This window comes from Orycteropus afer, unplaced genomic scaffold (assembly GCF_000298275.1).
Source record: "Orycteropus afer afer isolate SDZICR_OR568_19922 unplaced genomic scaffold, OryAfe1.0 scaffold00512, whole genome shotgun sequence".
Classification (NCBI taxonomy): Eukaryota; Metazoa; Chordata; class Mammalia; order Tubulidentata; family Orycteropodidae; genus Orycteropus; species Orycteropus afer.
The window spans coordinates 1,638,103-1,662,127 of NW_006922099.1; the positions used below are offsets into that span (position 1 = coordinate 1,638,103).

The 24,025-nt window shown below is 47.7% G+C and overlaps 1 protein-coding gene across 1 annotated transcript; it reads right to left on the bottom strand.

Annotated features, from left to right (window-relative positions):
- Positions 1 to 3,161: 3,161 nt before the first annotated feature.
- Positions 3,162 to 14,031, bottom strand: RASGEF1A (RasGEF domain family member 1A). The gene is made up of 12 exons (XM_007955578.2): positions 13,768 to 14,031; positions 11,845 to 11,967; positions 9,396 to 9,533; positions 8,358 to 8,579; positions 7,662 to 7,736; positions 7,303 to 7,395; positions 6,757 to 6,859; positions 6,584 to 6,663; positions 5,534 to 5,725; positions 4,299 to 4,422; positions 3,762 to 3,834; positions 3,162 to 3,186 (listed from the first exon to the last, which is right to left on the bottom strand). Exons 1-12 carry the CDS (start codon positions 13,963 to 13,965, stop codon positions 3,162 to 3,164), a joined length of 1,446 nt encoding a protein of 481 aa, XP_007953769.2. The 5' UTR covers positions 13,966 to 14,031.
- Positions 14,032 to 24,025: the final 9,994 nt, after the last annotated feature.

Consider the following 24,025-nt stretch of genomic DNA (forward strand, 5'->3'; position numbering starts at 1 on the left):
TTATGGTATTATTTGAGTCCTCTTTGTCGTTATTGATCTTCTTTCTAAAATTAACTTTACTAGAACATTCCATCACTAAAGAAAGTTCTAATGGGCAGCACTTAGTCTAGAGGGAATTATAGACACTGATTGCATCGTTGAAAGTGAAGTGAATTAGCTCTGAAGGAGCAGGGTAAGATTCAGTAAGAGCTTGTAATGAGTGGCCTGATACAGCCTAGGCAGGCATAGAGAGAAGCATACAGACATTCCCGTTCTGGTTCTAGGGTTTCAACTCTTTTCCCTTAACTCCACATGCTTTCTTGTGCCCTTCAATAAACCAAAACTGACTGCCATTGAGTCTATTCCAACTCATAGCAGTCCCCGTAGGGTTTCCAATGCTATAAATCTTTATGGAAGCAGACTGCTTCATTTTTCTTCTCTGGAGTGGCTTGTGGGTTCATATCACTGACCTGTTGGTGAACAGCCAAATGCTTTAACCATTGCACCTCCAGAGCTCCCTTCAATAAGCCCCTTTTATTTAGTGCTCTTGAACTCATTACAACAGAAAGAGCCCATCTAAAACTGTTCTGCACACTGCTCTGCAGAAATTGCAAACAGATGCTCTCTAACCTGCACCATACCCTCTGCCTTTCCCCATAGTTATTTGCAGTGATCATTACCAGGTTGAACATTCTGATGAGTCCTACAGTGAAAGAACCATTATGAGTCTGTTTTCACTTGTGACCATGCAATACAAACAGCTAGTGATGTCTCACGGGAGCACCTTTTGCGGAAAGCAGGACTAGCACAATCCATGTGTACTTTTCTTTTTTTTTTTTTAGGCTTAGGTTATTTATATGAAAATCCCTTTTATCAGAATGTGCCTAGATTTGGATATGGTAAAGGTAACCATAAATGTGAAGAAGCCTTCATGGCACAGTGGTTAAGTGCTTGGTTGCTAATTGAAAGGTCAGTGGTTTGATTTTGTAAAGATTATAAAGCCTTGGAAACCCTATGGGGCAGTTCTGCTCTGTCCTATAGGGTCACTATGAGTCAGAATTTACTCAACAGCAATGGGTTTGGCTGTGGGTTTTTTCTTTTTTCTTTTTTCTTTTTTTGGTTGTTGTTTGTTTTTAATCATAAATAAACTTTCCCTGTCTAGTCCATTTTGACATCGGTGGTGGGCACTAGTAGTCTCACCCTCCTCAGTAACCCCACACCTTGCGTCTCCTGCACCAGCAGCAGGGTCTCCTCCTCCCCTTAGGACTGTGTACACTGAGACCAGGAACTTGTGGAAGAGTAACATGTCCTTTTATTGATGCAAGTACATCCAGTCACACAGAGAACTGATACCCTGGATTGCAGTGCAGCTTTACACTCAGTTCATTTCAAAATACTGAAACAACCTATATAGGGTGCATATCAAATTAAGAAAATAAAGTAGCAAACACAAACAGCATTTCAAGCAGGTACTAGAACTGATGATCCAGTGAAGTGCACATTTATTAAAAGCTCTTTAACACATGTACAGGAATGTTCTAACATTGTATTTCAAATATATATTCACAAGTTTTAAGCCTTTATCTCAAATACATAAATAAAACAATATGTACTAACAGTATACAATATGTACTACCTAGAACATCTGAAAAGTGCAAACACACTGTAATAATACAGTGCAGATAGTATTATTCAACCCAGGGTGAAAGGAAATATTAGCAGCAGGTTATACATAGCCACCTGTCCTTCCTAAGTGAGGCTCCCAGCATTGGTGGGCAAGCAGGCTTACCCTGTATGTGCCTCAACTCCAGGTTACCATCTCACCCATGCTGCCCAATTCAAAGCTCTTGCTGCAGAAAGGCATGCTGAGAGGCAAAGATGACTAGTTCCAAGTCTGTTTGCAAAAAAAAAAAAAAAAAAAAGGAACAAAACCCTGCTGCAAGGGGCCAGAGACAAGTTGATGGAGTGCACGCCTTTGTCTGAGGGAGCAGAGCCATGTCACTATGCCACCACCTGCTCTGCCATCAGAAGGGGAGAATGAAAATGATGCTTCTAATATGGGTGCAGAATATGTCTCTAAGTGCTAGGAAGTTTGAGTGGGCTCCAGCAATTAATGGTTTGGCTAATTTCTGTTATCAGGTTTCTGATTAAGGGAGTTTCCCATTCAGAGGAGGTCAGGAATGCAGACTACAAGAATACCTGACTTATGAAATAGTTCATTTTCAATTTGTACTTGGGTTTACAAAATGGCTTTAAATGTCACCATGCCATAGTATTCTCTTCATTACAACTAAGTGTGTCTTTCAGTAACAGCCTTAAAAACTGGCAATAATTTCACAACTCCCTCCCTTACACTATTTTAGATTTTCTTGTTTTCTATAATTCAGTTGAGGAATAATTTGCTAGACATATTCCAACAGAAAATGTGCTGACATTGGGGCGACTTGTAGCTTCTGTGCAGATCTAGAGTCTACCTGCCCTTCACGACCCCACAAATCCCTGATAAAAGAAAAATAATATGTAATTTTTAGAAAGCCCAATCTGAAAGGTTAACTGCCAGAAATATGCAAATGAGACATTCTGGCTACCCCAACCCTTCCTGCTACAACCTGACCTGTGCTTGAGGGCAGGGAGCCTAGGGCCCCACAGCAGAACTTTCCAGTGTCTGCCCTGGCTTCCTGGTTCAGTTTGGGCTAAAAGGCGGAGCAGGTGGAGTGGACCCTTTTAGTACCCTCTAAGGCACTAACCTCAACATCAGAGGCACTGGCTGGAAAAGCATCCAAGAAGGTAGAGCTCATGGTTTTGGTTGTGTTTTTGTTTTATTTATTTTTTTCTTTAAGATGTTAATAATCAAAAATAGAAAATAAAAAATGCACATTTCATTAGAATAAGATGTTATCATGGATGCCATCTCCCATGATACTCCCCCCTCTCCCTGCTTCCTGAAACAGGACCCTGTCCTGTTTTTTTTTTTTTTTTTTAATAAACCAAAAACTTTTTCTGTAAGGGACAAAGGTTGATGCATGAAATAATTACCTTTTTTTTTTTTTTTTTCCATAAAATATATATACAAAATAGACCCCAACCAGTGAGGCCTCCTTCATCTAAACTCTTCTCAATCAGGATTAAAACATGCTCATTTGTTTACTTCATTTCATTTGCACAGGCTGGATCCTGAATCTTCAGTCTCTATTAAGGAGAGTGGTCCTAAAGGTGGGTATGGAAAAAGGAAATGGTTAGGCAGCAAGAGGCTTGTTGGCTCCTTCCTCTAAGCAGCTGGGAACTCAGGAACATGCTCTGAGAAGGGCAAGGGGCTGCAATTCCAGGAAACAGCCACTACGGGAGAAGTTGTTGTGGTTGTTATGTGACATAGAGTCGGACTCGACTCATAGCAACAACCCCTCCTTGGCTTTCCGAGGCGGTATCACTACGGAAGTAGATTGCCCAGCCTTCCTTCTGAGGAATGGCTGGTGGGTTTGAACTGCCAGCCTTATGGTTAGCAGTCAAGTGCCTTAGACACTACGCTATCAGTTACGGACTTTCGAAGCCATTCCTTAACCTCCCATAATGTAATAGTTTAATGCTTTGAAGCTCTGCAGGTGGAAGGGCTTCCTCTAACTGACCTGGATGGAAATGTCCTTGGTCTCCTACAACAGGCAAAATCCATGATGGGCTCCTCCCCTTGGGCTTCCAATACTCTCTCCCCCTTGCCCTTCTCTTCCTCATGGACTTGAAACAGAACTGGCCAAGGGGTTCACAGGCTGACCCTCAAGTTCTCCTACCTGAGGGTCTTCCAGCTGTCCTTTTCCATGTGGTTTTCAGGACCTTCACTCTCAAAGGAGGCGATGAAAAGAGCTGAGTGTGACAGGAAAGCCCCCTCAGAACCAAGGTCGATGAGTGGGCAGTCTTCTGTTCACACCCAGTTTTTTTTCCTGCTCAAATTCTCCATTCTAAGGGTGCATGTGGGCCCAGGAAGGAATCCCCACATCAGGGGACAGTGGCCTGGGCTTACACACAGTACTTTTCCCCATGGGGCCTGAAGCTCCCAGGCTATCCCGTAGACCCTGGGAAGTCTCCCTGTTTTCACAGATCCTACCCCTGACCACATTTTGGCTCTCTAGAGGGACCCTTAGGGTCCAATCTTCTCTTCTTTCAATACCTTTCCTCTGTCACATTTTCCCACTACCCATACTACAGTCATCCCTGTGAGCTGAGCTGGCCCTGTGCAAAGTGGGATAATAATCAGGCTGTCTCCAGGGTGGCCGTGGAGCCTTGGGCAGGGGGTTGAGAACACTGCAGCCCTGGAGGTGCACCCTTACCTTCTTCATTGTAGATGGGTGCTGTGAGCAGGTAGTTCTGAATCTTCTTGTCTTTCTCAAAGGGACATTCAACCTGTGTCCATGTCATGAAGTCATGGATTTGTCTGGAGATCTCCCAAAATTTCTGAATGAGCAGGAAACCAACTAGATAATTCATGTGTCACCTTAAGTTTCAGATCCTGAGTCAAATCCAGAGGATGAGGGCCCTAGCTCTAGGTCTAGCTTTGCTACTAACTTCCTGGGCCCCACTGAAATGGAGCTGTGGCCCTGCATGGGTGACTTTGTGTGAGAGATCACCCAAAACAGCGAGTGTGGGCACTTTGTGAAGCATGTAGCCAGCAGGTGTCCCTGGGCCACTTTGTCCTGCCCTCTGCCAGGCCACCAGGCTGGAGCAGGATCTGCCTGTTCCCTGGAAAGCCCAGGGCTAAAGTAGGCTTCCCGACCATCCCAGCGTGGCACACCAACCAAAAAAGGTCATCTATCACACTCTTGGCCCATATGAAAATTCACTGCTCCTTCCTACCCCATGTCTGTGTATAGTCGGCTCAGAAAGTCTGGCATAAGGACTCCCTTTCACATTCCAATCACCTTTGTGGCCCTGCCCACTGCCCCTTAGCCAAGAGCCCTTAGATCCCAGGTAGATTCTTCATCTTCATCTGGAGTCCTTTACCTCCTCTCTTGTCTAAATCCCTTCTTACCTAAAGCCTTCCTGGCCCCCAAGACCCTGGAGGTGTCCTCTCCTCTAGCTCCCTGGTGAGGCCAGCACTACAACCAGGGTCTTGGTTAAATACAGAGTCCTGTGGCTCCCACAAGGGCAGGGGCCACACCTCATTTCTCCTTGTCAAAAATCATCTGTGGCTTTGGAAGCCCATGACCTACCCTGGAGCTTTGGATCCCAAAGGCTCTTCTGAGCTCCACAGGCAGGGCTCAGAAAACATTCAGGCCCAGAGATGACCAAGCTAGGGATTGCAACTATTTGTACTTGCCTATGCTGGGGACCCTGGTGGTGTAGTGCTAAGGCATTTGACTGCTAACCAGTAGGCTGGAGGTTCAAACCCACCAGCCACTTCCTGGAAGGAAGATGGGGCAATCTACCTCTGTAGTGATACCACCTGAGAAACCCAAGGAGGGGTCGCTATGAGTTGGAGCCTACTCCATTGCAGTGAATTTGGTTTGGTTTGGCTATGTGGCAGTAGCCAGCCCCTGCCTTCAGACCCCCAGGGGGTGGAGCTCACCTTGAAGTTCACCTGCCCATTGGGCAGGCAATTAGTGTGGATTTTATGCAGGAAGTAAATGTCCTTCAAGAAGAGGTTGAATACAGGGATAACAATCTTTTCGCGACTGCTGTGGGCCATTTGGCACCTCTGTGTGGCCCCCTGCAGGGCTGTGCGGTAGTTGCAGAAGTTGCTGGATGGGTCCATGTAGTGCTATTAAAGAGGGCATATAGAAGGATACTGCATGAGGCCTGCCTAGGGGCTCTTCTCTCCTTATCCTCTGTGAGATCTGCTCAGGGTAACCCATTTGTAGACCTGAAGACAAACTGGTAGGACATTGCTCCTGTGGGTGGCCCCACACTGTTACCAGGAGAGGCCTTATACCCCCTCCATTCCAGAGGGAGTACTGGAGAAGGGTAAGCCTAGGGCCCAGAATCTTTCAGGAGAAGCCCAACAGACCTCAGGAAAGTTTTGCAGGATATCTCCCAGCTCACACCTCTCCTGTTCTGCCATGGCCTGCAGCGATCCCTCCATCCTTCCTTTTTGCTCCTCTGTCCATACCAATACCTCCCAAAGCTGACCACTTCCACAAGATATGAATGTTTACATAAAATGGATTCAGTTGTCAAATATATCTAGACAATACTGCAAATGAACTCTGTCAGCATCTGGGCAACCCAGGTTCTCAAGAAGTATGAGACATTCAGCCAGGACAGGGCCAGAAGACGTGAATTAGTGACACTCTTCAGACTCAGGCACTGTGGCTCTGCTCTGTTTCAGAACACTTTACCTGCCCATGGAACTCGCTTTGGGAGATGCTGATTTCTAGTTAAGCAGCAAATGCCAGGAAGCTCTTAAATGATTTTGCCTTCTACAGATAAAGGCATCAGCCAGGTAAATATATCCATAATCATGCACATACATGCTAAATACATGCACATCAGGCAGCAGTGCTAGGGAGTGGAGGAAAACTCAGTATGGTGGGAAAGCCCTTCTCTGTTGTCAGGAGGAAGCCTTTCTCTGGCCAGTGCAGAATGGGGCAGGAACACTTGAGGATGTGGTGGTGCCTACCTCCAGGATATCAAACTTGGCTGTCTTCACTTTGGACCAAGTTTTCTTCAACCGTGCCACAGGACTGAGGTTCATTCCAGCTGCAGGGACAGCAGGTAGGGGTCAGGGCTAGGAGGGGCAGACCTGCTCACACAGGGCTGGGCAGGAAGGCCCACAGCACCAAGGACACTCACAGATGATGGCCATCATAGAGTTGAAGTTCCCAATGTTGAAGCACTCTCTGGCCACATCAATGAAGAACTCCACCGTGCGGGTCCTTTGCTTCTTTTTCACCACCTGAGGGAGCCAACAATGAGCACGGCTGAAGAGGTATTCACCCACCATCCCTCAGTGCTGCACTGACTTGGAGACCCCAACTTTGCATGCAGTTTCCAGGCTACTCAGCAGAACAAGACAGGTGGGAAGCAGCCTGGGTGGAAGACTATATAAGGGAGAGGTGTTCAATCCTGAGGGATGCTGTGAAGCTAGAGGAACCATAGAACAGGATATCAGACTGTTCTGGGCACAGTGCGAGCCTGAGCTGGACAGTGGCTCTGTTATTCCCATTATCATTTGTGATATGTAGGAGGCTAGGAAATGTAGGCCCTGGTAGTGGAGGCTGCATTTACTCACTTTTACAATTTCATCCTATCACTTGATTTGAGCAGGAATCTGAGTCCAGGTGGCCTTATCGAGCATCAAGGCAGCACTCCCTGGCTGTGCAATGTGCACTGGCTTACCCGGCACACCTCAGTGGCTACCAACATGCTGAGGCAGTTGAACCACTTGTCATAGGCTTCCAGGCTGTAGGTCTTTGTCTGGTCCCCTTGGCACTGCAGGATACACACCAGGTCATAGGGAGCCCCACCTGCCAGACCCAAGAAGCAGGATCCACATGGCCAGGCCAGAGGAATTGGGTAGGGTAGGTTTAACAGGTCCTCAAGTCTGGCCTGGCTCCACCTATTCACAGGGCAGACCAGGGCTAAGCCCCATTGACTCCAGCCTGAGTTCCTCCCAGCAAGTATCACTCATATGGTCCTTTGGTAACCCCCAGACACCTCCTCCATGGAGGCTGCAGGGGCTTTGGAGCCCCACTTACCCTTTGGTTGTCCAGGAATTCCCTGTGGCTGAGGATCTGCATCAGGTCCTCCGGGTGGATATTGTGGACCCGCTCCTGGGGTAGAGGTAGGGTTAAGAAGCCCAACATCCTTGAGTAGGTCAGACATACCAGGGAGGGTCACTTCTGGGCCCATGGGGGAGCAGTGAATAGCATCAAGAATGAGACTCAGCCATTTCCTGCATGGAATTTGCCTACTCAGTTTGGGGACATGACCTTTCTTGGCCTCTGCCATATCACCCCATATGAATCCCATATATCTGAGAGGCCCTCCTCTGGGAAGGGAAAGGATAGAGCTGTGGTAGGAGAGTGGGTATTGGAGGCTGCCACATGCAGGGTCACTTTCCAGGTTAGGGGAGGGGCAAGGTGAGGGGATTGGTGGGGAGAGAATCTGGCTCTCTCATGTAAATCCCTTTGCCATCTCCCCTCCTTCCTGGGGCTACTTCAGTTCCAATAGCAGGACCCTGCTGGTTCAGCTCATGCTTCTCCCTAGGATACTATATCCCTACTAACCAGGCACATGGGACCAAGCCTGGCCAGTGGGCTGCACCTTGATAGCCCGATCTGATGGGTTGAGGATGGACCTTGGGTGCCATGTTGAGGACAACACTGAGGTCCAGCATGCCCTGGTTGGGCAGTGCACTCCCACCCCTGGGCAATAAAGAGGGCTACACGGACCAGCTCAATGTGGGTCAGCTGCTGGGCCAGCACCAGGGGGTCACAACACACGCTCAGGATGTCCTTCTGGGTAGCTGGTGGCTTGGCCTTGAGGACAGGCCCTCTGTCCATGGCTAGTGAGTGGAACTTCTCCCAGAACTCCTGCAACTGGCTCTGGGTGGCCAGGGACAACAGCAGATTCTGCATCATTTGGGTGATGGCTTTCTTCACAGTGCCATTCTCCTGGGAAGTCAGGACAGTTGGGAATGAGGGCACTGTTATAAGCAAGCTGCAAGTCTAGAGGGATGGCAAGCACACTTGCTGTCTAAGCCCCCATATCCAGACCCCGGGGAAGACCTACAGCTGTCACCTGCCACGACAGAGTGAGGCAGTTGCTTGTAGTAGACATGGGCTCCTTGACACAGGGACTGCTGGTAAAGGAGAAGATGCCCTCAGTGGAGGGTGCTGAGGGTAGAGCCAAGGTTGCGTTTGGATCTGAAAGATGTGGGTCAGCTAGGGTCCCCATTATCGCTGCACTGCTGAAGGAGAAGCCTGAGAAATGCATCAAGGCATCAGAAATAGCCAGGAGCCTCCTCCTATGCCCCTTGTCTCCCAAACTACACATAGATCCCTGGGACTTTCTAGCACTCAGGCAGCGGGAGCTTCAGAGAACACCTAGCACCCCCACTGCTGGCAGGTAGCTGGTACAGAGGACTCCTGTGGTGGGCCTATCTGTCTCTATTAGTGGTTTGAGAGCAAGCTGGGAGCAAGATAAGCAAAGTAGCTCTTCTAACCTCTGAGCTGGTGTACTTTACACAACTTGGGGAGGCCCCTGCTCCAGGGACAAGGTGTGAGAGGTCAGAAGGGGTGGGCCTGGGCCAGCCCACATTCTTACCGCAATTGCCCTTCTAACCACCACTTGCAGAGGTGAGTCCAGCTACCAGGGACTGGCTAGTCCAGTGTCTTCTCAGACCCATCACCCATATAGAATTGTACTATGGGAGCAGATCCCCCACTTTTGCACCATAGCCTGTTAGGTGAGCAGAGAGAAGGACTCACCTCATCACAATGAGTGGCACAGTGAGTGATGGCCTTCAGCTTGGCCATGGCCTTCTCTTCCTGGAAGTCATAAGGGAAGGTCTCAGTCCACTCCTTCAGGAACTGCACAATCTTGGCTGAGAAAGACTTCAGCGTGGCCTGGGATGATGGGGTCAAGAGTGAACCCCAGAAAAGAAAAGACAAGATGGCAAAAGGTGCACCACCCTCACATAGGATCAACCTCCAACCCCCACCACCAGCTACCTGCAGTTTAGCCATACCTGAACTGCTTACACTTACAAACTCTTGTTTGTTTCTTATTTCCCTTAAATCATTTTTTTCACTTGAATTCATTAAAAAAAAAAAAAAAAAAAAACCTACCCATCACTATTACCATTACAAAGAAAACTAGTGTCATTTGCTATATCTAAAAGTCACCCACAGCAAAGTGCACAGTGAAAGCTGAGCAGTATCATTAAAGTCAGGTTTCTGCCTGCCTTCTCTTGGTCAGAACAAGGTCAGCACATGCTAGGGAAGGGGCAGGACACAGGCAGACATCCTACTCCCAGGATTCTTGGCCAAGGCTAGAAGCCAGGGAAGAACCACTATAGACTAATCATGAACAATGGTCCATGCATTCCAACCGCCTGCCCTAGAGTGGGCACTGTGCACAGCCTGGGACCAGCAGCACAGGGACTGGCCTAAGTGTTTGACCATCTGGGGCAAGAAACAATGGGTCTTTCTCAGCCTTAGATAGACTTCGGTACATAGGAGCTCTGGTGGCATAGTGCCTAAGACATTTGACTGCTAGTCAGAAGGCTGGCAGTTTAAACCCACCAGCCACTCCTCAGAAGTAAGATTGGGAGATCTACCTCTGTAGTGATACTGCCTCAGAAACCCAAAGAGGGGTCGCTATGGGTCGGATCTGATCTAACTCAATGGCAGTGAGTTTGGTTGGTTTTTTTTTTTTTTTTTAAGTGCAAAAAAATCAGAGTTCTGGTAGCATTAGTGCCTAAGACATTTGACTGCTAACCAGAAAGCTTGATGGTTCAAATGCACCAGCCACTGCCCAGAAGGAAGGTTGGGCAATCTACTTCCATAGGGATATCCCCTCAGAAAACCAAAGAGGGGTCTCTATGAGTCAGATCTGACTCCATGGCAGTTGTTGCAGTTTTGTTTTGTTTTGTTTTACCCCCCAAAATGGAGCCCCACCCTCTGTGCCACTGTGTCCTCCTCCCACCGCCATGCCATGCACCATGTTGTCCACCCACAGGTCCCTCATGTCTCGAGTGTGCCCCTCTGCTCCCTGTAAGGAGGCAGTCCTAAGGCACATAGCCCAACATCATGGCCCTCATCTATATTGCTACCTCCTCAGCGGTTCCGTACCTAGGGTGGACACTAAGGCCCTTCTACCTTCAACTTCAGGCCTGGCTCCAGTGTTGCCTCTACTTTCCTTTCAGTCTTAATAGCCCTGCTGCCTGTACCCATGCTTCAAATGCTCCCTATGTCCCCATGCCATCAATGGTTTTTCTCCCTTTCCACCCAGAATCCCTTAGAAGTGTTTGTGTTGGCCCACATGCTCCCACCCACTCATTGACCTGAGTACAGGGTGGTATGCAGTGCAGCAGGATGACACCCTACAGATGCCCAGATAGGTAGCAGGCTGAGTCTAAAGATCCTATTCCCCCAGCCATAGCCCTGGGCAGCCCTACCCATGCCAGTTACTATGAGAAGACTCTGAAATCTGAGGGAAATGGCAAGTATATAGTCCTCTTCTGCAAACTTTCATGGGGGATGAAGGGGGCAGAATTTCATTAGCAAATAGGGAAAGGCCATACTGTGCTACAGCCAAGCCACCCCAGAGTGTCCAGATGCAGCCCTCCTGGAGTGTGGCAGCATACCTCAAGGATGGTCCCCAGACAAATCATGCCATAGAGATGCCCCATCTTCCATAGTAAACTGTCCCCCAGAGACCAGTGGCTGATGTGGTGGTCTCACCCTCCTGACCACCCAAAGACAGGGACAGTCATGGAAACAGCCTTGTGCAGGTCACTGAGCATTCTGTCACTACCATGAGCAAGTGCTGCTGGGTGTGCTCCACCTGACCCTTGGCCCTGCCTACACAGAGTGGCTGAGGCATGGGCCCCACTGACTTCTTTTATATGACCTGTACTCAGACTTCAGATTTCAGGGGTCCTTTCACTGACATGTGGTTGGGCAAAGTTGTCTGTTGGAGTCTTTCCTAGGAGAGGTGTGGTACCTACCAAGAGCCATTATGTTCACCTGGGATGAGTGCTCACCTTGGAGCATACCCTCTATATCCTGAGGGGCCATACTCAGGGATGCCAAGGGAGCCATCAAAAATACCTGCCCCCTTCTGGGCCTGCCATTCCAGCTACTCAGAACAGACTCCACTCGTGGGGTGAGGTAGAGGGTAGGTAGAGGAATAGACAGCCCACTCAGACCCTACCTGGTCAGGGCCTGCTTCCAGCTGCTGCCTCTGCTCAAGGCAGATCTGCTCCACCCGGACCAGCAGATCATGAGGAGGGATGAAGATGCGGGAGCTCAGCAGAAACGTGAAGATGTACGTCCTCTGGAGAAAGGAGATAGGGAGAGGGCAAACCATGGTCAGACATGACACACTGGCCACCTACATGGGCTCATGCCACTGTTTCAGGCTGGCTGGCTTCAGGCCCACAACATGGTCCAACTAACCCTCGGTGGCTATGCCTGCTCCTCTTTCACCTCGAATCATCTCGTCTTTTCTCCTACCTTAATCCTGCATACTTTGGAGGCATAACTCAAGTCCCCTCTCCCACCTCCTGCAAAGCCTTCCTGAGAAGTGCTGTCTAAAGAAGCCTTTCTATACTGGCGTTTTCCTATCTCATCACAAGGTGAGATAACCCAGCCTGGGAATGTTGTGTACTTCTCTATGCCAGATGACCTGGTGTTCACCCCACAGTGCTCCCTGAACTAGGTTGCAAGCCTGCTCCACCTCCTAATTGTAATGGGGTCATCAAAAGTTGGCATGTCCTTGTCAGCCCTATGGCCTACCTTTGGGCCTGACCCATGCCCCTGCTTTGTCATAGACGAGCTGCAGACCTTGGTCCTGCCTACACACAGTGGAGCCCTCCTTTCTGCCCTGCCACCATCTATTTGCCCTCTCCTGATAAGCAGCCCCCCATGGCACAGTACTTTGGGGACATGATACCAGGTAACTATCAGCTGAGGAGGCCCCTCTAGGGCAATCCTTTAAGAAGGAAATTCTTCCCTGCCCTGGGCATCTTCAGAGCCTGTGGCCCTCCCCTTTCACCTCAGCTACCTGGGCCCTCAGCACTACCCCCACCAGCTCTGGCTGGGCCCTGAGTGTGTCTGTGAGTTGGATGGACAGAAGGATGGACAGGTGGATGGATAGAATGATGGATGATGAATGGTTAGATGAACAGTGGGGTGATGGATTGATGGATGGTGGGTGGATGGATTGACAGGTGGACGAATGAGTGGGCAATGCTGAGACAAGTCCTTCTTAGAATACCCAGGAAGGAAGGAGTAGAACTGGACATACCAGGGTGGGCCAGGGCCACTGGAAGCTGAGTTTACTCAGCTGCCCATAGATGGAAGCTAGAGGACATTGATTCCTCCCTCCCTCCCTTGCAAACTGTGTTTGACTCTCTATTAAAAGAGACCAACAAGCATGGCTCTGGCAAACCTTCTTCTACCTTCCATGAACACACAAGAGGGACCAGTGAAGCCCAGACAGGTTCACCTTTCAGCAATGCTCAGCTCAGTAAAAGGGAACAGGGAGGTTACACTGTCCAATATGCTAGAAGACACTGCCCATTGGAAGCAGAAGAGAAGCACAGATGAAAGGAACTCATTTCTCTGTTCCAAAAACTTACTCGTATCATCATGAGGGAAAAGGGAGGAAGGCATGGGCCCCAGTTTGCTTTGTTGGTGACCAGTCTTGCCCACAGCAGGCGTGTGCTCTGAAAGCACAGTGCACCCACATCCATACAGGTATGTATGTACACGCAGGTCCTCTTGTTTACCTAAGGACCTGCACTTGCTGTCATGTGGACCCCAACAGGCAGTTTATGCACAGACAACAACTGCTCAGCTAGCAATGGGCTCCAGGGAGCATGCTGAGGCCTCACAGGGCCGCGAAGTGCTGGCCTTGCCCTTGAGACTTTTTTTCCTCCCCCAGGCTCTGCCCAGAACTTAGGTCCCAGTTCTGGGAGGGTGGGAGGGGCAGTCTGGTGTCTGAGTACTTCCTTTATATGCCTTTGTTTCCCTGCACTGCCACCTGGAACATCTCTCAGCTTTCTGTGAACTGTGTCCAGCACTACCTCCCAGCACCCTGCCCATTGCACCCAGCCCCAGCTCCAGCACTCACATCGGGGTAATAGTCCACCGTGGGGACCAGGTGCTCCATCAAGGCCTCGAGGGACCCAGAGATGAGGTGTCCATCTTGGAAGATGAGGTCTCTGGAGCCAATGCTGCCACCCTTGCTGCTGCACTCCCCCATGCTGGGCTGCCCCTGTCCACTACAGCTGGGTGTAAGTATGCTGGAGAAGACAAACGTCTGGGGCATAGCTTCCTGGGAGAGAAGGAGGAGGCTGTGAAGTATCCAAGGCACACCTGTGAGGCCCTCCTCCTGAGGCACACAAGTCCCCAGCAGGGTTACAAATGGGGATTGAGGACACCAAACACTGGTGGGGAATGTTAACTCTCAGCTCAGGAAGAGGGCAGACTGGCTCTTGGTTGGTTCAGCACCTGCTCTGTGCATATCACCTAATAGCAGGGATATGGGTTACCTAGAGTGGGAGGAGCTCTGGTAGCATAGTGCCTAAGGCACTTGACTGCTAACCAGAAGGCTGGTGGTTCAAATCCACCAGCCACTCCTCGGAAGGAAGGTTGGGCAATCCTACTTCCGTAGTGATAACTGCCTCGGAAACCCAGGGAGGGGTCATTATGAGTCGGGGCCGACTCGACGGCACATAACAACAACAACAACAGAGTGGGAGAAGAAAGTCAACAGAAAAAACAAAGCCAGGAGGAGCACTGGTGGATGATGAAGGCACCCTGGGTTTAAAGGTGGTGCTTGGATAAGACTGAGGGCTCCCTGAGAGGAGGAACATTCTAGGCATACAAGGCAGCAGGTGCAAAGGTTCTGAGGTAGGTGTGTGTGGAGAGCAGAGGGAGTGCTTGAAGGGCTGAAGACAAGTTAGGGCCCTAGCAACATGGGAGGCGTCTGTGCAGGTGACTAAGTTAGGGCGCTAGCAACATGGGAGGCACCTTCACTCAGAGCCAGTTGTAGCATCCCTCATCCTGACAACTAATGCTCCAATGAAGCTTCCTCCCTAAGTGGCTGTAGATACTCAGCTCCTTCCTCATCCAGATGCTGCAGGTGACACCTGACTACCTGACTGTGCTACCAGTCTGGTAGCCTTAAATTTACACAGCAGATGTGCACTCCATCTGGTGGAACTCTAAGCATGATTTTTTTTTTTTTTTTTTTTAGTCAAATCACATTTGTAAAGGAAGTAAGTGTTGGTTCAAATACATGGAGAGAAACCGCATTTAAAAGATTCATCATGAAAAATTCAAAACTCTGTGATAAATTTTTAATGGGTCCCTTGCATCACTAAGGATGCTGACCCATTGTCTGTACCCTAGTAGTCACACAGTCAGGGATTGCAGGAGGTGGATCAGAATTGAAGAGGTGCCCTAGTCATAGGCCAATCTACTCTGTGCTTCTTCTACTTCTCTAGTCTCATGCCACTGTCATCACAAACTCACCAATGTTCCTTTCTTGCTCCCTGTGTCTCCTTCTCTTTTCCCTCCATGACTCTGTGATTTCTTAGACCATCAATGAGGGATATCAACTGCACACGTTGTGACTTCTCTGAACAGGTCTCTGTCCCCACCTGGGTGTCCTGCCTCTCAGCATCATCTGTACAATGGACAGGGGAGTACCACTTGCTGGAGAAAGTGTACATGTACTTGGTTCTCTGTTATTGCTAGAGATTCTTTGTGGTTACAACAGACTAGGAGTCCTGAGTCTTGAAGCCAGTCCCCTCCTCTCCCAAGGATGTCTCCAGGCTTGTCCTCAGCTTCAAGTGCAGCCCTGGTTGGTAGACCAGGATTGTTCCTGGCAACAGGCTCCACCCCCAAACTCCCCACAGCATTAATCTGGAACTCCAGGAAGGCCACAAGGGCCCTACTCAAAAGACAAAGCAGGGTAAAGCAGCCTTGACATAGATACCCCTGTGGCAGGAAGTTCCCACCTTCTTCCTTTTCCTTCATAGATACTGACTCTCAGAAGATCATCCTAACTTTGAGCAGAAATGTGTCTTCCTTAAGCTCCCAAGGGTCCTGCCCTGTCCTCTGGGGGCACACAAAATAGTGTGTCTGGCTCAAATGTGGGCTATGTGGGAAGATGGGTTGAGTCAAGCCCAATCTACCACTCCTGAGCCAGGCCCATCCCCCCATTCAAACCACCTGGATCTAGGATCTCTCTACAAAAGGCACTTCTCAGGAGGTGGTAAGACTAGGGCTGGGCCCAGGGCTCAGAGCACTCAGTGCATGGAAGTTTCACTGTAGCATTACATTAGCAGTCCTTTTACAACTGTTCCCTTGTGCCACCTTTCACAATGATCCCAGCTTTGGGTTTCTTCACCTCTTATGCCCAGGATAATTAACAGTAAATGGGAGAAGGTGAAAGAAAGCTGTTTCCTGCTTCTAGGAAGGTGAACTATTGGCATTGTGGCACTAGCCCTGTCCCAGGCTGGCTCTGGTCTAGGCTGCAGCTGCTCTACCCTGCCTAGGGTGAGGGGTAGGAGAGTGACACATGGTTAAGACTTCCTTAGGTCCTCATCCCTATCCCTAGGTGTCCTGTGGATTACTCGGCAGTCCTTGGGAGGACATACCTGGCCCCTCCGTGCAGGCAGGGCCAGGGGAGCCTTCTGTAGCTCTTACATCTCTGTTGACCCAGCTCAGTGGGCATCAGGGTCCCAGAGGGCCAGGGGCTGGAAGGGGGCGATGTTGTTTCCCACATGAACAAAACTCCAGAAATTCATATTCAAAAGTGCTCCAAGGAAGGGTCTCATTTACCTTTGTGCACCCTCTAGACTGGCCAAGGCACTCCTAGAGCCTCAGGCAAGAGTCCAGGAAAGAAGCTGCTGCTATGGGAACAAGAGTGCCTACAAAATCTTGCAGAGCCTTATGAACAAAGCACCTGCCATGGAGGAATGTCAATAATTAAAGCTTTGTTATAAACACACAATTTATTTTCTTCCTTCTGAATTCCTTTTTGTTTCCAAATACTGTTTTAACTGACTAAAGGAATCTTAACATCTGCTCTTCATACTCCTAAACACAAATCCTGTCAACTCCTTCCTATCAAGTCATCTTCTTCTAGTAGTTGCTCAGGGGACAAAATGCCATTGTCCACCAATAACTATATTATTAAGGCTTGAGAAGCCCATGATGTGGCAGGAGGATTTTAAAGAATCCTTGCCTTTTCCCTGAAGGATGGCTGAAGCACACTTGCCTCCTGCTTAGGATGACTCAGGGCATGAGACTCACTGGCCACCTGGGGGAGGCCTATGGGCTCTGGTGGTTCTTCCCTTCCCCTTTTCTTTTTTCTACATTAATCTTCCTGATTGAACAGGTGCATCTGGGTGCTCTGGAGCATAGGCCTAAGTGGGTTGACCAGGGTTCAGGCTGAGACAAGAAGGTTTACATACTGAAGGAAGGTTGGGCAATCTACTTCCATAGTGATACTGCCTTGGAAACCCAAGGAGGGGTTGCTATGAGTCAAGTCTGACTGGGTGGCACACAACAACAATTACTCCAGGCAGTTGCGGAGGTCAGAGGTTTTGGAAACCAGTCTTGTCATTTTTGGGAGTCTCCTCAGGGTGCCACAAGGAAGGAGGGTGGGGGTGGCCAGGGGGAAGACCCCACCCCACTCCAAGTGAAATTGTTCCTCTGGGATCCTTCTTCTATATAGGATGTCCATTTAAGATGCTGCTGGAACAAGATAGTCTATTGATACTCAGCGTCTGAAGCTGTTGTCAGAAAATGCCAGCTTTGAGGAAGGGGAGCTTCTCCAGGCTCCCAGGCCTTGAGGCAGCAGGCAGTCTTGAGTGAGTGGAAGGGTGCATGTGCTGTTGGCCTGGATGAAAAGCCCTCAAGGATGCTGGGGCAATGTGGGATGAGAGATACAGGGCAAGAAACAAACCATAGTGCAGGTTTCTCCAGATGGGTGCAGTAGCCTCTGACCTCCGCAACTGCCTGGAGTAATTGTTGTTGTTGTGTGCCACCCAGTCAGACTTGACTCATAGCAACCCCTCTTTGGGTTTCCAAGGCAGTATCACTATGGAAGTAGATTGCCCAACCTTCCTTCCGAGGAATGGCTGGTGGGTTTGAACCACAAGCCTTCTGGTTAGCAGTCAAGTGCCTTAGGCACTATGCTACCAGAGCTCCCGCCTGGAGTGACAGAGCATGGAAAAGTTATGTATAGCTCTTTTATTTTCAAATAATCTCTAATTAGTCTGAACAAAGATTTTCCACTGTGTTTAGAAACAAGTAAAAATCAATTTTCCTTGCTTGAATTATCATTCTCTTGGGAGATGCTCAGAACTATACTCCTATCTGTCTATGCCATGGCCCAGCTGTTGCAGGCTTTCAGAAGCAGTACCAGGCTATGTGTCTTGATCCTCTAACCAAACTTTTCCCAATCCCTGTGCTGTGAACACTGCAGCTTTCCTGCCATATGCCCTGTATCTCCTTGACCTGGGGAGTTTGTCACCAGGAAGAATAGTAGAGCTGGTGTTTGAACCCTGGTGAATCTGACCCCCAAGATCTATCTATGGAATTCAGAAGTAAGGGCAGATGGAAGGTAGGAGGAAGGGTGGAACCTCTATGAGATAGAAAAGGCCTGGCTCTGAGTGAACATCCAGCTCAGAGAGTGCAGGGCTGGGGCAGTCCTATTGGATTTGAGAGATGGCCATGTGCATACTATGGGCTGCATGTTGTGCAGAGGATTTAGGTCCTTCTTGAAATTTTGGCTTTACTGCCAGGGACTGACATTGGCAAAGAGCTTTCCACCATTCCTGTACCACCTCCAAGGGTTAATGCTTTCCAGATGATGGACAGATGTGGAAGGACACAGCCTAGTTTTTCAGAGACCAGGCTCTTTCTGCCAGTTCTGGTGGCCAGAATATTTAAACCAGGTGGGGGACAGCCCCTAAGCAGCAGGGAGCAGTGGCAGACAGGGCCGCAGGGACAGGCAGGGCGTAGCCCAGGAAGTGAGCAGTGTGGTTGGAACAGCTAAGGGAGACGAAGTTGTCTGTTGGTTTGTTGTACTGTGGTGGCTTGCATGTTGCTGTGAGGCTAGAGGTTGTGCCAGCAGGGGTGCCCATGGTGGCCAGTTTCGGTGGAGCTTCCAGACTGAGACAGACTCAGAATAAGGAAAAGGCCATACACTTCTCACAGAATTGGCCAGTGAAAACCTTATGAATAGTAGTGAAACATTGTCTGATACATTACTGGAAATTTTTGTGAATAGCCCTGAAATATTGTCTAATACAGTGCCAGAAGATGAGCCCCTCAGGTCAGAAGGTGCTCAAAATATGACTGGGAAAGAGTTGCCTCATCAGAGTAAAGTCTCCCTTAATGATATCGATAAAGTAGAGCTTTCAGGACCTCCATTTGCTGGTGGAATGACTCAATATGAGAAGAAATAGCTGCAAACATCCATTGATAATCGGAACGTGGGATATACGATGTGTGAATCTAGGAATATTAGAAGTTATCAAAAATGAAATTCAACCCATAAAGATTGATATCACAGGCTTTAATGAGCTGAAATGGACTGGTTTTGGCCATTTTGAGTCAGATAACCATATTATCTACTATGCCAGGAATGACAAATTGAAGAGGAATGGCGGCATTCATTGTCACAAAGAATGTTTCAAGATCTATCCTGAAGTACAATGCTGTCAATGACAGAATAATATCCATATGCCTACAAGAAAGCCAGTTAATACTATTATTCAAATTTACACACCAACCACTAAAGCCACAGATGAGGAAATTGAAGACTTTTACCAACTTCTGCAGTCTGAAATTGACCAAACATGCAATCAAGATGTGCTGATTATCACTGGTAACTGGAATACAAATGTTGTAAACAAAGAAGAATCACCAGTAGTTGGAAAATTTGGCCTTGGAAATAGAAATAATGCTGGAGATCGCATGAGAGAAGTTTGCAAGACCAACTTATTCATCGCAAATACCTTTTATCTACAACACAAACAGTGACTATACACATGGACTTTGCCAGATGGAGTGCACAAGAATCAGATTGACTACATCTGTGGCAAGCAGCAATGGAGAAGGTTAATAACTTCAGTCAAAATAAGGCCAGAAGCTGATTGTGGAACAGACTATTAACTACTGATTTGCAAGTTGAAGTTGAAGTTGAAGACAATTAGAACAAGTCCATGAGAATCAAAATATGACCTTGATTACATCCCTCCTGAATTTAGAGACTATTTAAAAAACAGATTTGATGCATTGAACATCAGTGACCGAAAATCAGAGGAATTGTGGGATAACATCAAGAACATCACTGATGAAGAAAGCAAAAGACCCACAGATATGTCCCTTAGAGCAACAGACCATGGGACACCAGAGGACCAACATTCAAACTGAAGAAATGCAGGACAAACAGGAGCGCGTAAATATGGGGGCACAGGGGGAGGATTGCAGGGTAGGGAGGGGAGGAGACTTGGTTAGGGTTGGACATGGTGAATGGGGAATGAAACTAAATGTACGCATTACATTGAATGTAAAACAAGCTCTTAAAATAATAATAATAAAAATAAAATAAAAAGGTCATTAAAAATACAGGAAAGGGGCTTCAAAATGGCATTTCATCAGTAGTCCCCATGCTAATTCCCTCTAGCATCTTAGTGCCTGAAAAGGTAAGTGCAGCACTTTGAAATATGGATTCTGGTGCTATGAACAGCTTACTGAGTCAGAGTGCACCACACTCAGGGGAGTAGGATTAGAATGGAGAAAGGGGCAGGGGAAAAATAACAAATCAGGGGAATCCATCCTGTGGAGCATCAACTGGCAGGCGAGAAGGGCCAAAGGAGACCTCTCTGAGTTAGGGAAGAAGGTGCATCACACCAGTGTACTAGTGGTCATCCCACAGATCTACCATCAGTACCTGCTTTTATTAGTAACCGTGGGTATGCTGGGTGTGAGCGGGCACTTCTCTGGCTCCAGCACTGCTGAAACCCAAGCAGAGCAAGTGGGCGAGCCCTGGGAGGAACTCCTGTTGTGGATTGTGGATTGAGGCATGTAGTAGTTATGTTTGTGTGTCAACTTGGCTGGGCCTGGTTGAGTGGCTGGGCAGCTGTTGGTAGTTATTCCCCATGATGAGACTGCCAAGCAACTCCATATTGGGATCTACCACAAGCAGCTGAGTTTTGGGATGTGGTCTGCTTCTTATATTTAAGGGGAAGCCTTGGGAATGGTCTCTAGCCTATGGCATGCTTGGACCCTGCATGTAGCCATGTCGTTGATCAGCACCCTGTCATGGTCTGCCAACCTTGAGACTTAAAATTGACTTAAATTAATGGTCTGCTGTGTGGTTTGGTAACATTAGGACTATGCATTTTTGCTTGTCAACCTTGGGTTTGCCAGCCTCAGCAGCCAGCAGCTGTCTGAGTGAAGAAATGCCTCTAGGTCCAGTGGGCTGGGAGCAGGAAGTAGAGCTGGACCCCAAGGTTGAGGGGCTTTCACCCAGCCCCTAGAGCCTGGCACTTTGAACTTGGACTTAAAGCCTCCAAATTGTAATAATAAACTCCTGTTTGTTAAGGCCATCCCATTTGTGGTATATTCCTGTCAGAGTGGCACTAGGTAACCAGAAGAGAATATGGTACCAAGAGAGTAGGGTGCTGCTCTGACAGATACCTAAAATGTGGAAATAGGAGTGGAGTGTGTCCTTGACCTAAGACCCTGGCATAGACACCCCGGAATACAGCATGACAGACAGCAGGAGCAGAGCAAGAGACCAGGATGAGTAATGGCAGGAACAGAGCCCAGAGCCTGGCATAAGATATGGCAGTAGCAGAGCTGAGAGAACTGGCATGAGACAGCAACAGCCTTACCAGCCCATGGAGGAGAAACTTGATGCCTTTGGTTAGGCTGCTTACTGGTGGGGTGGGTTGCCTTGGGGCATAAGTTGGTAAAAAAAAGACTGGCATGAAGTGGAGTAGCAGGTTGGCCAGCCCATGGAGCAAGAAAGCTGAATGCTTTTGGGGCAGGAAGATTTCCAGCGGAGTGGGTTGCCTTTGGCGTTAATGGCAGAAGCAGAGAGACCGAGAAAATGGAAGTAGAGCTGCCTCAGTCTGAAAGGGTAGGACCATGGCCTTTGGGGGTGGAATGACAAAAGCCCCCTAGCAAAGAGCCAGCCCTTCACCAACCTGGTTCTGGAGTGTGGGGTTGCTCATTCATGTGAGCCAGTGGGATGGAGCCATAGTCACTGCCCAAGAGTGAGAAGGCAGGTCTGCCATGCCCAAGAGGGAGAGGAACGGAGCCTGCCAGGCCATCCCATTTGTGGTATATTTCTGTCAGAGCAGCACTAGGTTAAGGCCATCTCCTCTGTGGTATGTTCTTGTCAGAGTGGCATTAAGTAACCAAAACAGAGCAGTTATCTTAGGTCAGCTTTTTGGCATGGAGGGGCCAGCACCTGCTTTTATCAGGAAGTTTGGGATTTCTGTGTGTGAGTAGGTGTTTCTCTGGCTCTGGCACTGCTGAAACCTGATCAGAGAGAACATTAACTCCACAAATGGACAGGTGCTGGGAGGAACTCCCACAGCGGATCATGGAGTGGGGGAGTTAGGTCTGCTTTTTGGCACAGAGGGGCCTCGAGAGTGGGATTTTTGCGTGTGTCTGAACCTAGTGGAAAGTGGTGACCCCTTAACAACTGGAGTCTTTGCTGAATTTGAGCTGCGGGCCTGTGAATAACAATACAACCTCATAATTAGCAACCCGCTCAATCCCTTAAAAACCACCCCTGGCAACTTGGAGCTTTCCTTCCTTCTCTCTTCTTCCCCCACCTTCTTTGCCTATATCCTCACTTGTCCAATAGAAAAATCACATTCAGCCACCATAATACCTGCCAGCTCAAATTCTAAACCCTCTTTATGACAGAGACCTACATCCACATTCCACATAGCAATTCCGTCATAACAAAGAAAACTGCAGAGAAACCCAGCACACCTGAATTAATAACCAAAATAAAAATAAATAAATAAATAAAATACACCAGCTCCACCTCTTCAAAATATTAAATCATAAAACCAAGACATAACAAGTCAATACACAACCAACAGTTAGAGATAACCTCAAAATGTCTAGGAAAAAACAGGCAACCTCAAATCAAAAATAGATAAATAAATAAGACAAGGCATTAGAAGCAAAACCCCAAAGGTCTCATTAAATATGGAGGAAGAAGAGGCAATAGAATTATCTGAGAAAGAATTTAGAAGATATGTTTAAAGAGCTTTACAAGAACCTAAGGAAACCCTAAACAGAAGCGAGGAGAACACAGACACTTCCCTGGAAGAACTCAGGAAAATCATTTAAGAACAAAATAACAAGATCGATGCACAATAAGAACTCATACAAAAATAGCAGTTAGAAATCCAGAAGATGAATACCAAAATTACAGAATTACATAATAGGATAGAAGCACAAAAGAATAAGATAGAACTGGCTGAAGAATGCACTTCACAACTAGAAGACAAATCCCTGGACACCCAACTGTATGAAGAAAAATCAGAACAAAGATTTAAGAGACATGAAAAGAACCTAAGAGGTATATGGGATGACATGAAAACAAAAACAAAACAAAACAAAAAAACATATGTCTCACTGGAATTCCAGAACAAGAAGAGGCAGAATTAAAAAAAAAAAAAAAAAAAACCAAGAAAGTTGTAGATGACGTACTAACAGAAAATTTCCCCCATATCATGAAGGAAGAAAGATATTTGTCCAAAAAGCTCATAGAACCCCTTACAGGATAGATACCAAGAAAAAAACACTGAGGCATATTATAATCAAACTCTCCAAAACCAAAGACAAGGAAAATATTTTGTGAGCTTCCCAGGAAAAAAGAAATATTACTTATTACAATCAAACCATTAGGCTGAGCTCTGATTACTCAGCAGAAACTGTGCAGGCAAGAAGGCAATGGGATGACATATATATAACACTGAAGGAAAAGAACTTCCAATCAAGAATACTATATCCAGCCAAATTATCCATCAAATATGAGGGCTAAATCAAGGCATTCTCAGACAAACAGAAAGTAGGGGATTTTGTGAAAAACAGACCAATCCTACAAGAAATGCTTAAGGAAGTCCTTCCAATAGAGAACCCACAACAGAGATCAACAAAATCAGGATACAAGACATCAGCACTAAAACCAAAAATACAACCATTAAACATATGTTCTGGTTACCTAGTGCTGCTCTGACAAGAATATATACCACAATGGGATGGCCTTAACAAACAGGAGTTTATTCTTACAATTTGGAGGCTTTAAGTCCAAGTTCAAAGTGCCAGGCTCT

Coding starts and splice junctions, on each gene's coding strand:
- RASGEF1A (XM_007955578.2), bottom strand. CDS start 13,965: ATGCCCCAGACGTTTGTCTTCTCCAGCATACTTACACCCAGCTGTAGT. Junction 5,726..6,583: donor CCAAGTTTGATATCCTGGAG/GTAGGCACCACC, acceptor CCTCTTTAATAG/CACTACATGGACCCATCCAG. Junction 3,835..4,298: donor ACCCATCTACAATGAAGAAG/GTAAGGGTGCAC, acceptor TGTCACACTCAG/CTCTTTTCATCGCCTCCTTT.